This window comes from Zingiber officinale, chromosome 1A (assembly GCF_018446385.1).
Source record: "Zingiber officinale cultivar Zhangliang chromosome 1A, Zo_v1.1, whole genome shotgun sequence".
Lineage (NCBI taxonomy): Eukaryota > Viridiplantae > Streptophyta > Magnoliopsida > Zingiberales > Zingiberaceae > Zingiber > Zingiber officinale.
In genome coordinates this window covers 149,789,743-149,805,752 of record NC_055987.1, presented here as the reverse complement: position 1 = coordinate 149,805,752, position 16,010 = coordinate 149,789,743, and the positions used below count along the sequence as shown (strand labels likewise).

Here is a 16,010-nt window from a genome sequence, read left to right as displayed (position 1 = left end):
AATATATCCGTATCTCAAATAGTTATCTATAAAATAGATGAAATATTTGAAACAACTTCTTGCCTAGATGCTCATAGGATCACACAAATCAGAATGAACCAATTCCAATATATCTTTGACTCCATACCCCTTAGACTTAAAAGCTTCTTGGTTATTTTTCCTTCCAAGTAAGACTCGTAGGTTGGAGAGATTTCCACTACTAATGAACCCAAAAGTTCATCAGCTACCAATGAATCATACTTAAGTTAATATAACCTAGCCTTAGATGCCAAAGATATAATTGGTTCATTTCCGAAGGTTACTTTCTCTTAAAGTTAGAAGATGTGTTACTAATTTCCATTTGTTGCATCGTGAGAGTTATTGGATTTATAAATTGTCAACCAACGTACCAGAACAGATAACTTCCCTCTTTTTCTTAATAACAATTTTGTTATTAAAAGAGGCAGAATATCAAGTTCTTTGAATAGTTTAGAAACTGAAAACTAGTTCTTTCTAAACTTGGTGCGTAAAGACAATTACTCAAAAATCCATGTTTTATTTCTTATCAAAAGATAAACATCTCCCACTGCAACAGCTACCATTTTTACAGTAGTGCCCATGTGGACGGTGTTTTAATTTTCATTTAGTTGTCGTGTTTCCTGAAACTGTGCAATGAATTGCGGACATGATTAATGGCATCTGTATCTACACTCCAAGTTCTGGAAGATAACACCACTAAACATGTTTCAACTAATGAATTAAATACACCTATGTTGTTCTTAGTTTTAAGAAGACAGTCTACCTTAATGTCCAAGTCCTATTTCCAATCATTACAATTGGGACTACTAAGCCTTTTCTATAGTATGACTACTAGGGGATTGACAAATATTTAAATCCTAAGAATCACAAAAATATTTGGTTAAGATCAACTCCTTAAAAATCCCCATGAATTTTGTATGCCACGATAGTGTGGACGTATACAAAATCGAAGAGGAGATTTTATTCATTAATTTTATTATCTCGTCAACTTTACTTTATGACGAATAAAATTAATAGTTGATCTGTCTTTGATCAAATATTTGGTCAAAAACTTTTGAATTTAAAAAATATTGATTCCTCAAACAATATTATTTAAATTCACCAACACCTCAAACACCGTGAATTTTATATGCCACGTTAGTGTGGACGTATACAAATTCAACATTTGTAAAAGGAGGGTTTTAACCCATTAATTTTATTATCTTGTCAACCTAACTTTTTGACAAATAAAATTAATAGTTGGTATCATTTTGTCACACAAATAATAGCAGTGACTCCGATGGGGAGGATACTATTAGATGTGTCTAAGTGTATACCATTACTTGACACTAAGTCCATTAATAAGATTATGCCCCTTCCGTTGGGGAAGATCACACGCTCTTAATTAACTTCCTATAGTCATCCAAAAATGGAAGTCTGTTCTAGTGATCCACAAACAAGCTCATCCGTTATGGAGGAAGGCACTCAGAGCCAACGCAGCTTGTTTGCATCACTTACAAACCAGTAATGGAGACCATGGGATTTACTTAAAAATCCCTCTCCCACTTAGTTATTTATAAATGAGGAATTTTAACTATGCTAGCCTACTAAATATGTAAACTAACATGCACACACAACACAATATAAAACAATAAATAGAAAATCTAATTTTCAACTATTATGGCTTTTATCTCTTGTTGTCCTCCGTGTGTTGTCATCCCAAGCTGCTGCCATATTTGGCCACCGTGTGTTGTCATCCATCTTGCTCCCATATTGCGCCTCTGGTCCTTAGAAGGTTCCACGCTTTGCAAGATTCGATCCGCGACATAAATAGAATTTTACATTTCGATCCTATATTCCTCGAAGGAATGTACATGTAAACTAGATCGAACATAAAATAAAATTTACATCCATCGATCCTATATTCCATAAAAGAAATGTACATGTAACTAGATCAAAAATAAAATCCTAATAAAACTAAATACAGCTCCTGCTGTATTTTATAATACAATCATGCACACACATATAAATGCCCTTGACATGTCCAAGGGTCCAATCACACACATAATAACTAAAAGCCATAATAGTTGGATCCTGCATCCACAAAGTTAGCACATCCTACTATTATCCTGCCTAAATTATGTATGACATGTGCATAATTAAACTAATACCAAATGCACAGAGGCAAAACCCTAGCTCTGATACCAATTGTTGGTTGCTACTCGGAAAACCTAGAGGTTCCATGCAAAAATTTTGTACAAAGGTCTGAACCTTTTCCTAGCTACCATGTGTTCTTTTAAATTAAATTTTGGATCGCCTGCGGAACTTAACACGTTTGATCCAAAACTTAATCTATTCGTTCTTTTAGGTTTTGACTTGGGTCTCCTGCGGAACTTAACACGTTCGACCCAAATCACCTTAAGTTATTAATTCCATTAAATATTAATTTCCATAATCGGTTCCCAGTACTGACGTGGCGAGGCACATGGCCTTCTTGGATATGGGAGCAACCACCACCGACTAGACAAAACCTTTTATAGAAAGCTAATATTTAATTTCCTAAAATAACTTTAGGTTAACCGAAAAGAACAATCAAATCACAAGGAAAAGAAAAAACAAAAGAACACAACATCAAAAGACATATTCGAAATTCTAGAATCGTAAGCCTCTTGTATTTGGTATTATTTCCAAAAATAACTAGTATAATGCAGAAAGAAAAATTACTAGTTATACTTTTTAGAAAGACCTCTTGATCTTCTACCGTATTCCTCTTCTAACCTCGGACGTTGTGTGGGCAACAATCTTCCGAGATGAGAACCACCAAGCACCTTCTTCTTCCTTACAAGTTTCGGCCATCAAAACTTCTCCTAGGATGAAGAGGTTCGGCCACCACCACCATGCTCTAAGGGATGCTAGAAAAGAGGCTTCTTTTCTCTCCTTCTTCTCCTTCTTAGATCCGGCCACCAAAGCTATCTCCACCATGAGAAGGTTTCGGCCACACAAAGGAGAGGAGAGGAAAGAAAGGGCCGACCACACCCAAGGAGAAAAGAGAGGAAAAATAGAATAGAGTCGTTAGCCTTGAAGCCTCCTCTACCCCCTCTTTTATAATCCTTGGTCTTGGCAAATAAGGAAAATTTAATAAAAATTTCCTTAATTCTTTTGCCATTGAAAAGGAAAATTTATTTAATTAAAATAATTTTCTCTTTTCAAATTGTAATGGTCGGCCACTCTTCTCCCCAAAACAAGGAGAGTTTTAATTAAAACAAAAATTAAAACTTCCTAATTTGTTTCTAGAAATTTATAAAAAATTTCTCCAATAATTTTAATCCCTTCATGATTGGTTAATAAAATGAAATTTTATAAATTAAAATCTTTCTTTTAAACATGTGGATAATTTCCAAAAAGGAAAGTTATCTCTAAAAATTAAAATCTCCTTTCAATCTACAAATAAGGAAAGATATTAAATCTTTTCTTAATCTTTTGTAGAAACTAATAAAAGAGAATTTTTAATTTTTAAACTTTCTTTTAAATCATGAATATAATTAAAAGGAAAGTTTTTACCAAAATTAAAATCAACCTTTAATCTACAAATAAGGAAAGAGATTTTAACTCTTCTCTTAATCTTTTGTAGAATCTTATAAAAGGAAGGATTTAAATTTTTAAACTCTCTTTTAAATTATATTATCCACATAAGAAAAATTTAAAATTAAAATTCCTTTTTATTTTAATAGGGACGGCCACATGAATTCACCCATGAACATACCCATGGCCGGCCCCTATAGGATGGGTAAGAAGGTGGGTATAGGTGGGTATAGTACTCTATAATTAAGAGACTACGATAGGGACCGAGAGGAGGAATTGGTTTTGGTCTCCCGATAAAATTAAGCATCCCGTGCTCGCCCCGAACACACAACTTAATTTTATCAATAATAATTCATTCCACTAGAGAACTATTATTGAACTACCGCACCAATCCCAAATTACATTTTGGGCTCCTTCTTATTATGAGTGTGTTAGTCTCCCTGTATTTAAGATAACAAATGTCCACTAATTAAGTAAGTTACTGACAACTCACTTAATTAATATCTAGCTCCAAGAGTAGTACCACTCAACTTCATCATCATGTCGGACTAAGTCCACCTGCAAGGTTTAACATGACAATCCTTATGAGCTCCTCTTGGGGACATTCTCAACCTAGATTACTAGGACACAGTTTCCTTCTATAATCAACAACACACACTATAAGTGATATCATTTCCCAACTTATCGAGCTTATTGATTCATCGAACTAAATCTCACCCATTGATAAATTAAAGAAATAAATATCAAATATATGTACTTGTTATTATATTAGGATTAAGAGCACACACTTCCATAATAACCGAGGTCTTTGTTTCTTTATAAAGTCAGTATAAAAGAAACGACCTCAAATGGTCCTACTCAATACACTCTAAGTGTACTAGTGTAATTATATAGTTAAGATAAACTAACACCTAATTACACTACGACCTTCCAATGGTTTGTTCCTTTCCATCATGGTCGTGAGCCACTGTTTATAATTTATAAGGAACCGATAACATGATCTTCTGTGTGTGACACCACACACCATATTATCTACAATATAAATTAATTGAGCAACTACATTTATCATAAATGTAGACATTTGACCAATGTGATTCTTATTTCTAGATAAATGTTCATACCAAAAGCTAGGCTTTTAGTATACACTCTAACAGGAGTTGACCTTTAGGGGGAGATTTACCTATTAGTCAAGGGGGAGTTGACCTTTAGGGGGAGATTTACCTATTAGTCAAGGGGGAGTTGACTTTTAGGGGGAGTTTTTACTCTAAAGACTTGAGTGATATGTGATTATCACTAAGTTGATTGTTGACTTTAGTATCAAGGTGGAAATTAAGGGTTTCAATGAAAGGTATGGGACTTTCATTAGGAATAAACTCTTGACCTTGATTCACTCTTTTTGATGTATGTCAAAAAGGGGGAGAATGGGAGAATGTCCAAAGAATGTTCAAGGAAGAACATTAGAGTTTGGGGAGAATGTTCAAGGAAGAATATTGGGAAACCTAAGTTAGGTTATCGGGTTAACCTAACTTGTTTATGGTTTTGTCAAACATTAAAAAGGGGGAGATTGTTGGTGCAACCTTAGGTCAAGGTTTACCTGGTTGACCTGACTCGAGTTGACCTGACTCGAGTTGTATTTTGATGTTTGACGAGAATAGAAAAGCTCTATTCTGATGTTTGACGAGAGTAGAAAAGTTGTATTCTGATGTTTGACAGAATACAAACTTGGGAGATTGTGGGTGTAATCTTTGGTCAAGGTTGACCTGGTTGACCCGAGGTGAGTCGACCTGATTCGGAAAATCCTGGTGAGTGAAACCAGGTGAAAGTCCTGGTGAGTGAAGCCAGGCAAGGGAAAGTCCTGGGAGTGAAGCCAGGCAGTTGGAAAGTCCTGGTGAGTGAAGCCAGGCAAGGGAAATCCAGATAGGTCAAGGTTGACCAGACATCTGGTGAAAAGTCCAAGTATGGAGACTTGGCACGGGAAAAGTCCAAGTATGGAGACTTGGCACGGAAAAGTCCAAGCAGGGAGCTTGGCACGGGAAAAGTCCAAGTATGGAGACTTGGCATGGAAAAATCCAAGCAGGGAGCTTGGCACGGGAAAAGTCCAAGTATGGAGACTTGGCACGGAAAAGTCTAAGCAGAGAGCTTGGCACGGGAAAAGTCCAAGTATGGAGACTTGGCACGGGAGAAGTCCAAGTATGAAAACTTGGCATGGGAAGTCGGAGAGGGCTCGGCAGCTCGTTCTCCGAACTAGGTCAGAGAGGGCTCGGGAGCTCGTTCTCTGGACCAGACGAAGTCGGAGAGGGCTCGACAGCTCGTTCTCTGGACTAGGTCAGAGAGGGCTCGGTAGCTTGTTCTCTGGACCGGACGAAGTCGGAGAGGGCTCGGTAGCTCGTTCTCCGGACTAGGTAGGGTTTAGGACTGGGGGCTCTAAACCTGGATCGGTCTGGTGACCGATCCAGTGATACGCTGGTTGACTGATCGGTCTGGTGACCGATCAGTAACCAAACAGTGTGTTTCTGTGAATTACCTGATCGGTCTGGTGACCGATCAGAAGCGAAGAAGATCGGGAGAAGAAAGAGGGGGGATCGGTCTGTAGACCGATCCACCTGAGTCCTGATCGGTCCACAGACCGATCAGAGACGAGGCCAACTCTCACAGAGAGTTGGCTAATCGGTCTGGGGACCAATCAACCTAAGGCCTGATCGGTCCCAAGACCGATCAGAACACTCCTGGACCGATCAGGAGTGTGCCTGATCGGTCCAGGCCCTAGCCGTTGCGACACAACGGCTAGTTTATCTGTCTTCTTCTTCGCAGGTTACATATCAAGGTCGAGGGCCTCTACAGTAACAACTCTTCTTCCTCCTAACTGCGACTTGAGCTTTGCTGAGCTCTCGGTTTGCTGAAGCTTCGCGTGAGCTTCGTGCTGGTTTTCTAGCTGCTGGAGCCGTGAAGTTGCTGCTTCATCAACGGACTCCGACGAGAAGGCAAGCAAGTGTGTTTACAATTTCTATTGTTCTTGTTTTGTTTCCTCTATTGTTGTACTCCTCTGTTTTTCTGTTGCAAAGACTTTGTGGTGAGGTTTCTCCACCCAGAAGAAGTTCATATTAGCCGATTATCCGAGGTTTCATCCACCGACGGATTGATAGGCTTCATCCACCTTACGGACAAGCCGAGGAGTAGGAGTTTCATCTCCGAACCTCGTTACATCGCTGTGCTTGAGGTTTGATTTCTCCATTTACGTTTCTGCTGTTATTTTTCCGCTGCGCTAACTTGATTTGTAGAAAGAAACGCGAATTTGGGTCGGCTATTCACACCCCCCTCTCTAGCCGCTATCCGAAGATCCTAACAGTTAAGTGGGAGTAAGATTTTTTTTTTATGTACGAATTTTACAATTTTATTAACTTAATTCATTGCATTGCAATATTTTATTCTAATTGCAACTTCTTTTTCTTTACATAATTATGTTATTACTTTTTGTTTAACCCTAACTTTAACTTAGGTTGATACACATCAAAAAAAGGGAGATTATAAGTACCCTATGATAGTTTTGATGTGGTCAACCAAATTAAATTAGATCCTATGTATTTAATACTTGTATTTAAGTGTGCAGAAGTTTAGGAATACAAGAAGTCTAACGAAAGATGTAGCTAGCCAAAAGGATGACACAGAAAAAGGAGCCGACAAATTCGGTGTATCCGAAGGACGAGATGCTGCAAAAGAGTACACTAGTGGATGAGAAGAACGTGCACAACGTTCAAGGGATGAGAAGCCTAGGAGAATGCCTGTTCAAGGGGAAGGTCAGATTTAGGTTTGGGTGAGCTCAACTCTGGTTAGCTAGAGAATCATCCACGCGAAGAGATTATCTAAGGAGCTAATCGCCTTATGGAAGGTGCCTTCCATGGCTTGGAAGTCGCCTTCGTTGAATAGTGCGAAGGTGCCTTCTAGCCCATAGAAGGGGTCTTCCAGTGATCGTTAGCAAAGATAGAGTTTTATCTTCGACAGATAAAACTTATCTGATGGAAGGTGTCTTAGACCATCTTGGAGGTGCCTTCCAACCTCAGATAGAGTTTTTAGGAGCTATGAAAAGACCCCTTGGAGCTAGGAAATAATAATAACTTGAACAACAACTCTTGTATTGATTTTCTAGTTTATTTCTGAGGGTTCAACGAGTGTAAGAGGCTTCTCCACCTTCAACGAAGGTAATTTTCTAGTACTTTTCATTTGCCTTGGATTAACAACTACCTAAATTATAATCAAGTAATTTTATACCTCTTTTATTTTATTAGTTGTTTAATTTTTTTAATTTAATTGTGCTACTAATCTGTGTTAAAAGATCAAGAAAGGTTATTTTTATTTGACTGACAATTCACCCCCCCTCTTGCCAGTCTACCTGCACCTACACGTTTAGTACATACCTTAATAAATCTCGATTGTTACCTTTTCCTGAGATTCGTGAGTTCAGTGATCAGCTCCTTCAGTTTAATGTGCAATTGAGCGACTGACTCTCCTTCTTTCAACCAAAGGTTCGTTAGTTGATTTCGGAGCAGGTCCTGTTTCACGAGCTTAGCTTTGGATGTCCCTTCGTGCAACTCCAGGAATCTCTCTCGGAGTTCTTTTGCTAATCCATAGGTGTCGATTATGTTTACTTCCTACGATGGTAGCACACTTAGGAGGTGGAATACTGCTCGTCTATTTTCTACGAAATTGGCTTGTTCCTTCTTGGTCCACAGATATTCTTCTTTTTCTTCTCCTTGTTAATTTTTGGAAGCTACAAAACAGTATTTGATTATTAACAAAATTTTAAAATCGATTTTGAAGAATACCTTCATTCACTTTTTTTCACATCGCCAACTCATCCTTGAACTTAGGCGGGTAGATGCTTGGTTCAATTATTGTCTCATTGCTTCAGTTGACGATTAGTCATTCTGAGACGGTTAGACTCTGATACCAAATATAGATCCCTGTAGGATGGCTAGAGGGAGGTGAAAAGCCCTTCAAGTAAGTTAGAAAAAAACTCTTGCTTTTGCTTAGCAAGAATGCACAATTAGATTAAGTAAATATAAGCAATTAGCATTAAAGAAAACAACTTAAAAAGAATAGGTAAAAAGAGCATAGTTTACTTAGTTATAGCCTACGTAGTTGTTAATCTAAGACATTGAAAAGCTCACTAAAACCTCATTCATTGAAGGTGGAGAAGCCTTTTACACATTGATAGCTCAGAAAAAAGACTAGAAAAGTTAATACAAAAGTTATTATTCAGTTGTTGTTTAATTCCTAACACCTGGAGGTTTTTATAGCCTCTGGAAAAATGTTATCGTTGGTTGAAGGCACCTCCAAAAAGTTCTAGGGTGTCTCCAAGAGGATAGAGTTTTATCCTCTTCGTAACAGTAACCTAATGGTTACTAAAGGCGCCTCAAATGGCTTGGGGGTGCCTCACAAAAAGGCACGGGGCGCCTCCGCTAGCCAACCTGGGCAGGGCGCCTAGACCCAGTCTAGCAGCATTTCCCTTTTGCTTGGGTGATTTCTATCATTCGGAATCGGGCTCACCCAAATCCATCTTTCGGCCTTCTTCTCGAGTAGTCTTCTGCTTCGACTTCTCGTCCCTCGAAAACGCCACGCACTTCCTTCTAGTCCACCAGCGTACTCTTCCTCAATACCTCATCCCTCGGACACACCGAACCCGCCGACTCCCTTCCCGTGTCATCCTTCTCGCTAGCAGTGTCTTGTGCTCGACTTTCTTATGTTCCTAAGCTCTTGCACACTTAGACACAAGGATTAAACCCAGCATGACCTAACTTAACCTGATTGACAATATCAAAACTAACCCAGAATACTTACACACCGTCTGCGCTACGTCCTGAGGCAATTTAATAATTCTCATGTTCATATGTTTCATGACTTGCTTAATTAAGTTCCCTCGAATGAGTCTAGTGGCAAGCGCATGAGGTGTTGCCACCATAAGGTCTAGAGTTCGAATCTTGGCAAAGTCAAGGTAAATGTCTCCTTTATGTGCTAGTCACTATTCCAAAAGCTAGTAGTCGCTCGTGATTTATCTCCTCCATGTTGGTCCTGGGACGAGTTGATGGGAGCGCTGGAGATGAGCGTATTCACCTTTTACCACCATTGACTTACTTAATTAAGAAATAAGATTAGGCATCGATCAAGAAATAAGTGATTATGAAAAACAAGATCTCTAAATTCCTTAAGTTGTACTAGAGATATACTAAACAATTTGTATAAACGGAGATATTATTTAGCCCTGAATTAAGTTGTTTCACTAAATTTATGGTAGTATTTAAATTTTTTTTCTTTTTTAAGACAAATTGGTAGCATTTCCTCAAATATACAAACATGTCAAACTTTAAACTCTGAACCCTAAATTAATAGAAATTATCTATAGACTAGATAAATGTGATTAAGAAGCTGAAAAAAATACCTACTCCTATAAAGTCCAATAGTGAAGCCCAAATTAAGATCAAACACGATTCCGTAACTTGGATTAGCGAAGAATCTAATGCCGATCCAATTCTCCTCCTTCCCTTTTAAAGCAAGATTTAATGACGTCAATATGTCTTAATATAGAAACTGATAAATCTTTAGAAAAATCGCAGATTAAAAATAAAACACTGCATTTATACCAATTCGACCGTTGTCCGGGACTGATTCCCGATCTCAATTCGACCGTTACAGCCCCCCCTGAAGTAAATACTATTGCTCGAATCACTGCCGATTCAAATTCCACTTCTTCCTCTTCTTCTCCAACGCGATTTCTCCCTTTGAAAGATCGAAGAATCCAAGAAGTAGGGAAGATGACCGCCGGTGAATGGAGCATCGATCCATCAGCGTCGGCTCTCCACCACAAGCCCCGCCACCCGCTCCACCAGATCGCTGAGAGCGCTACCCACAAGCTCCTCCTAAAGCAGTGGATCAAGGAGGAGGAGCTGGTCGCCCAGCGCGTAGCCCTCCGCGAGTCGCGCGTTGACTCCGTCCGCCGCGAGATCGCCGGACTCTACTGCGCCTTCTTCGTCTTCCACTCTCTCGTCCTCCTCCTCCTCTACTCATCCGCCGCAGCCTCGCCCGCCTCCGCGTGCCGCCGCTCCTGGATCCCCTGCCTCTGCTCCCTCCTTTGCTCGATGGCGCTCGTCTGGGCCGTCCGCTATAAGGTCGACACGGAGTGCGTGCTTGAGCGGCTGCTGGAACGGGAGCGGGAGGACGGCCTACTGCTGGCCAAGTGCGTGGAGGAGCTGAAGCGGAAAGGGACGGAGTTCGACCTGCTCAAGGAGGTGGATGCGCTGCGGCGGGCCAAGAGCCTGCGCGTCGAGGCCAAGGGCGGCACCGCCAAGGTGCGCAAGTGGTCCGCCCGCGATTTCGCCACCATGGTTCTCCTCGCGCTCTCCTGCGGCGTGATAGGCCTCACCAGATTCGTGCTCTGTCAGTAGGCAGCGATCTCTGCCAAGGATCTCCATTAATTCTGCATCAAAACTTCCCCTTTTCATATAAAAAACAAGTTTTGCTTAGGATTATTTTTGGTGATGAAAGTGATTGCAGAACGATGCTTGTTCTGCTGTTCTTAATTGCACTCTTGTTCTGTATTGACACAGCCTCAAATTCTGAGGTGTCGCTTAATCAGATTATTGTTTCAACAAGTAATTCGGAATCACGAGGAAAAAGATCGTGAATTCTTTCTTTCTCTCTGATTGTGAATTTGCTGTTCGAGTCTTCTTACCGTGGTGCGATGATAGATACTAATTTGAGTTTTGAGTCGAGTTGAATAGATTTTCATGGTACCCAAATCAAAATTTACATGAGAAATAGCCAAAGTCGATCGTCGGAAGTAGGCATTAATGTCCACACAGGGACAAATCATGAAACAAAAAGGTTCGCTTCCGACGACAGCAACCACTCATCGAAGGACAGGAGCAGCTCCTCCGCCTCCTCCGCCGTCGCTTGCTTCCGCCTCTCGGCGGCGAGGAGCCGGCGGAAGAGCGAGGCGGGGCAGGGGATGCGGAGAACGCCGCTCTGTTCGTAGCCGTACTCCTGAGCCGACCGGCGGAGCAGCTCCAGGAAGATCGGCCGGCTCAGCATCGCGGTCGGGACCTCGAACCGCTCCATCTCCTCCCCTACGCAAACCGGCACGTGCCCCTCCGCCGCCGCCGATATGGACTCCCTCCACGGCAACCGCCGCCGCCGCATTCGCCGTAGGAACTCGCACTGGGAGGAGTCCGCCACCTTCGACAGCCGCCGGATCATCGTCCCTCCTGCGAAGCGAATTGAAGAAATTGGTGGTGGGTTTTTTTTCCTTTAGTGGTGGCGTTTTATAGTTAGAAAAATTAAGATTTTGAGTTGGAAAAAAAAACAAGAGAGAAAACAATAATTAAATAAAATAGTACAATTTTGTGTCATCCTCCACTAATATTTTTTTTTTACTAAAACATATTTCGACGATAATCTTTTCCTAAATTATCTTTGATCAAATGTTTAACTTTTGTTATTTTAAAATTTGGAATAAAGAATATTTTCATATAGGGAAAGAAATGTATAGTGTTTTTTGATTAATTTGAGACACTAATTCTTAGAAGAAATTATATATTTAATTTTTTTCTTAATATATTATTGTTTTTATGAATTTGAACCTTTACATTTGATTTGCAAATACTCTGTATGGTAAAAGTGCACGCAAATATTGATGATGGTTCATAAGTTAATTATTCCAAGTTGGTTTATAATTCTTTATAAACTATTATTTTTTCCAATAATGTCAAGATAGAATAAAAAAAACTATTGTTTCTCAATCATCTTCTAATTAGAGAGGTAAAATTATAAGGAAAAAAGAAAAAATTATGAAAAAAATGAAACTAACTAATCCTCAATTAGGTTGACTATAATTTGAATGATTAAATCTCATTGGAGGCCAACACTATTTAACTCACAACTCAAGTATTTTTTTTGGGCATTGTGTGAAATGGTTTTACCATTTAATCCATCACAAGAACTTTCCGATTAAAATTAAAATAAAATTGAAAAAAAAAACTTCACTTATAAATTTAAACAAAGAGTTCTAGAATGACTAGATTATTTAAATTTCAATGCCTAAGTGTAGATTCAAGTTTATTCAAATGTCAAATTTTGATTTATTGAAAAAATAGCTAAACTCAGATCATCAACGTTTAGTGGTCGAATTAGATATAATTTTAATTTGTTTTTTGATTAAGTCATCCAAAGACTGATTTTAGTTTTTAATAATTAATTAAAAAGAGATGGGAAAAAGTAGGCCCGACAATTCGAGCAAAGTAAAATAGTTTGGCGAGCAGTTTGACTACTTATCCGGCCACATTTTCAATGATTAATACGTGGAGATCGTTGGCAAGTAAATAATAGGGAATGCATATTGTCAATAGCTAGGACAATACAAAGTAGAGGAAGTGGAATTTGTTGACTAATTAGATCGTAACTTTTCACAAAAACATTAAATAAATAAATATAGCCAAAAAAAAAGCAATTCTAGAATCCAAGGTCGTAAGTCAAATTCATACAATCCTGTCAAAAGATCCAATATAACATAAGTACTCGTGTTCAATGTATATTCATCTCATCCGAAAGTTAGATAATGAAATAGAAATATTGACGGAGGAGAGATAGGTTATATATATATATATATATATATATATATATATATATATATATATATATATATATATATATATAAAAGGAGAGATAGGTTATATATATAGTAAATAGAAATGTTAAAGTATGAATGAGAAAGGGGCCTTTGGTACATATATTTCAACACTCAAATTAGAATAATTGGACGACAAAAAAAATATGGGAAAAGATGAATAATAAAATAATAGTATCGATGGATGCGTGTATGCGTGTATTTGACCAATAGAAAGGATCTTTTTTTATATAATCTTTTATAATCTCCTTAATAATGAGGCATTAAAGAATGTCTTACGTTAGAATATGTCGAGTGATAAAATATACAGGAAGGTATATATATATATATATATATAGTAAATAGAAATGTTAAAGTATGAATGAGAAAGGGGTCTTTGGTACATATATTTCAACACTCAAGTTAGAACAATCGTCCGGACAAAAAAAATATGGGAAAAGATGAATAATAAAATAATAGCGTCGATGGATGCGTGTATGCGTGTATTTGACCAATAGAAAGGATCTTTTTTTATATAATATTTTATAATCTCCTTAATAATGAGGCATTAAAGAATGTCTTGCGTCAGAATATGTCGAGTGATAAAGTAAATACAGCAACCTTCCTCCAAGCAGAGGAAGGTTCCATTACGTATATATGTTAGAGCAATAAAATATTCTCTGATGAGTAGTCGTTATTTTCTAACAGGTTGTAATTCTCTATTAATGTTATCTACTAGAGGGAGATCGATTGGCCTGAAGTCAACCGAGTTTTAGGCTGAGAGTCTTGCCTATATGTGTGAGGTGGAGAGCTGAGTCTCATAGGTCAGACTTGCTATGGGACCGTTCGAGTTTATGCTAAGAGCGTTGTCCATCAGAAGTAGAGAGCTAAGCTTCATAAGTTCAACCTACTCTGGGGTCGTTCGGGTGGTCGTTCGGATTTATGTTGAAAGTCTTTGCCTATAAGAAGTGGGGAGCTGAGTCTCATAGGTTCAACTCGCTATGGGGACACCCTCATTTATGTTGGAAGCTTTGCTCATGAAAAATTGGGAGCTAAGCCCTGTAGGTCCGACCGACTCTAGAGTTGCTCGAGTTTATGTTGGAAGTCTTGCCATAAGAAATGACTTATGGAGAGCTGAGCGTTGTAGGTCCGACCAGCTTTGGGCCACCAAGGTTTATGCTAGAAGTCTTGTCTATGAGAAGTGGGGAGCTGAGTTCCATAAATCTAATTGGCTCTAAAGTTGACCGGGTTTATATCGTGAACCTTGTCCATGAGTAGGGAGCCGAATCTGATAAATTCAGTCGACTTCATACACCATGATTTTAACCATCCCATCACCTTCATTTTAACCACTATATCATCTTAATTTTTAACCACTATATCATTTTAATTTTAATTATCACATCATTTTAACTATCTAACTCATAATCAAGATATATATAAACACACAAAACTTATATCCTAGGCGTGTGCCTACGCATGACCATACGTCACCTAATTACATTTTTTTCCCCTACAGTTAAGCCATTTATAAGGTATAAGTATATATATAAACAGAAATTAAATTGAGAATTTAAAGTAATAAATTATTTTATACTAGTAAAATAAAATAAAATCCAAACTTTAATCTTCTTAAATTAGTTTTTTATTTTAACCAAATACTTGTTTCTAATTTATTGCATTTAATTAATAAACCTTTGATAATTAAAAGCTCATCTTTTTTTTTTTAGAAAAAGTGGCATGGTAAGAATAGAAAAAAAACATTTTAGGATGAATTTGTAGATCTTATACATGGGTAAATCTAAAATTTTCAAACTTGTTAAATATAAAATAGAGTTTAAAATAATAATATTAATAACAATAAAACTTCGCATCGTCCATGTGATAGCCTGTGAGAATTACATAATGATAATCTAAATTATAGACTCATAGTCAAATTTGCGAAGAGCAAATTTAAATAAATTGTGGGCCACTTCATTGGATGGGTTCTCAAAAGAATTAGATTGAGTTCATTACCTTTACCAAATCAATCCAGTGCCTCACTATTCGATGATCATCAAGATATTGAATAGTCAATCGATCGACTTATTAAAACTCTTTGCTAGTATCTTGTGAACACTTAGAAGGAATTTTTTCCTTTAGGTTTAGGAAAAGCAAGCTCGATCAAACTCAATATTATTTCAATATTGACTTTCTAATTTAAGTTGAATCGCCCATGCATACTCAAGAATGCGTAAATGATAGGTAATCAAAAAGGTAGGTGTTTGTGTTATGCGAAGACTTGGCATAAAGATAGATGTTTGTGCAACCGAACTTGATTGGCAAGTACCATAGTGGAGCTTTAATAAGATTATCTTTAAGTCGGAAAAACAAAAAAATAAAGGCAAAAAAAACAGCCGGGCCATCACCTATAACAATCCTAGCACCTATAATATACCAAGCATATTCCTCTCTATTTAAATGAATCCAAAAACCATCTCGACTTCAATGAAGATTTTGCATATCGATAGTCAGTCTTAAAACTGCATGCCGAGTCAAAAAGAATAGTATGGATCAAGAGCATGCTGTTGTTTCCAACTTTCCATCACTCGTGTAGCTTATCGTGACATCCGTGAACGTCTCTCTCTTTTTTTTTCCCCAAGCAATTCTTTTTCGGCCCACTTTATCCTCTGTGACTGTATTTAATTAATTAGACTATGGAATACTTTTAGGATCAATAATAATATCAAAAGTCCCTTCGACACCGGCCACATCATCCTTGCGGATAATGAATAGCCTG

General features: G+C 38.1%; 2 protein-coding genes across 2 annotated transcripts; one reads left to right on the top strand and one right to left on the bottom strand.

Annotated features, from left to right (window-relative positions):
- Positions 1–10,274: 10,274 nt before the first annotated feature.
- Positions 10,275–11,222, top strand: LOC122011063. Its single transcript, XM_042567508.1, has one exon. It carries the CDS (start codon positions 10,386–10,388, stop codon positions 11,013–11,015), a length of 630 nt encoding a protein of 209 aa, XP_042423442.1. The 5' UTR covers positions 10,275–10,385; the 3' UTR covers positions 11,016–11,222.
- A 119-nt stretch (positions 11,223–11,341) lies between these two features.
- LOC122011058 (auxin-responsive protein SAUR71-like) lies at positions 11,342–11,842 on the bottom strand. Its single transcript, XM_042567501.1, has one exon. It carries the CDS (start codon positions 11,824–11,826, stop codon positions 11,440–11,442), a length of 387 nt encoding a protein of 128 aa, XP_042423435.1. The 5' UTR covers positions 11,827–11,842; the 3' UTR covers positions 11,342–11,439.
- Positions 11,843–16,010: the final 4,168 nt, after the last annotated feature.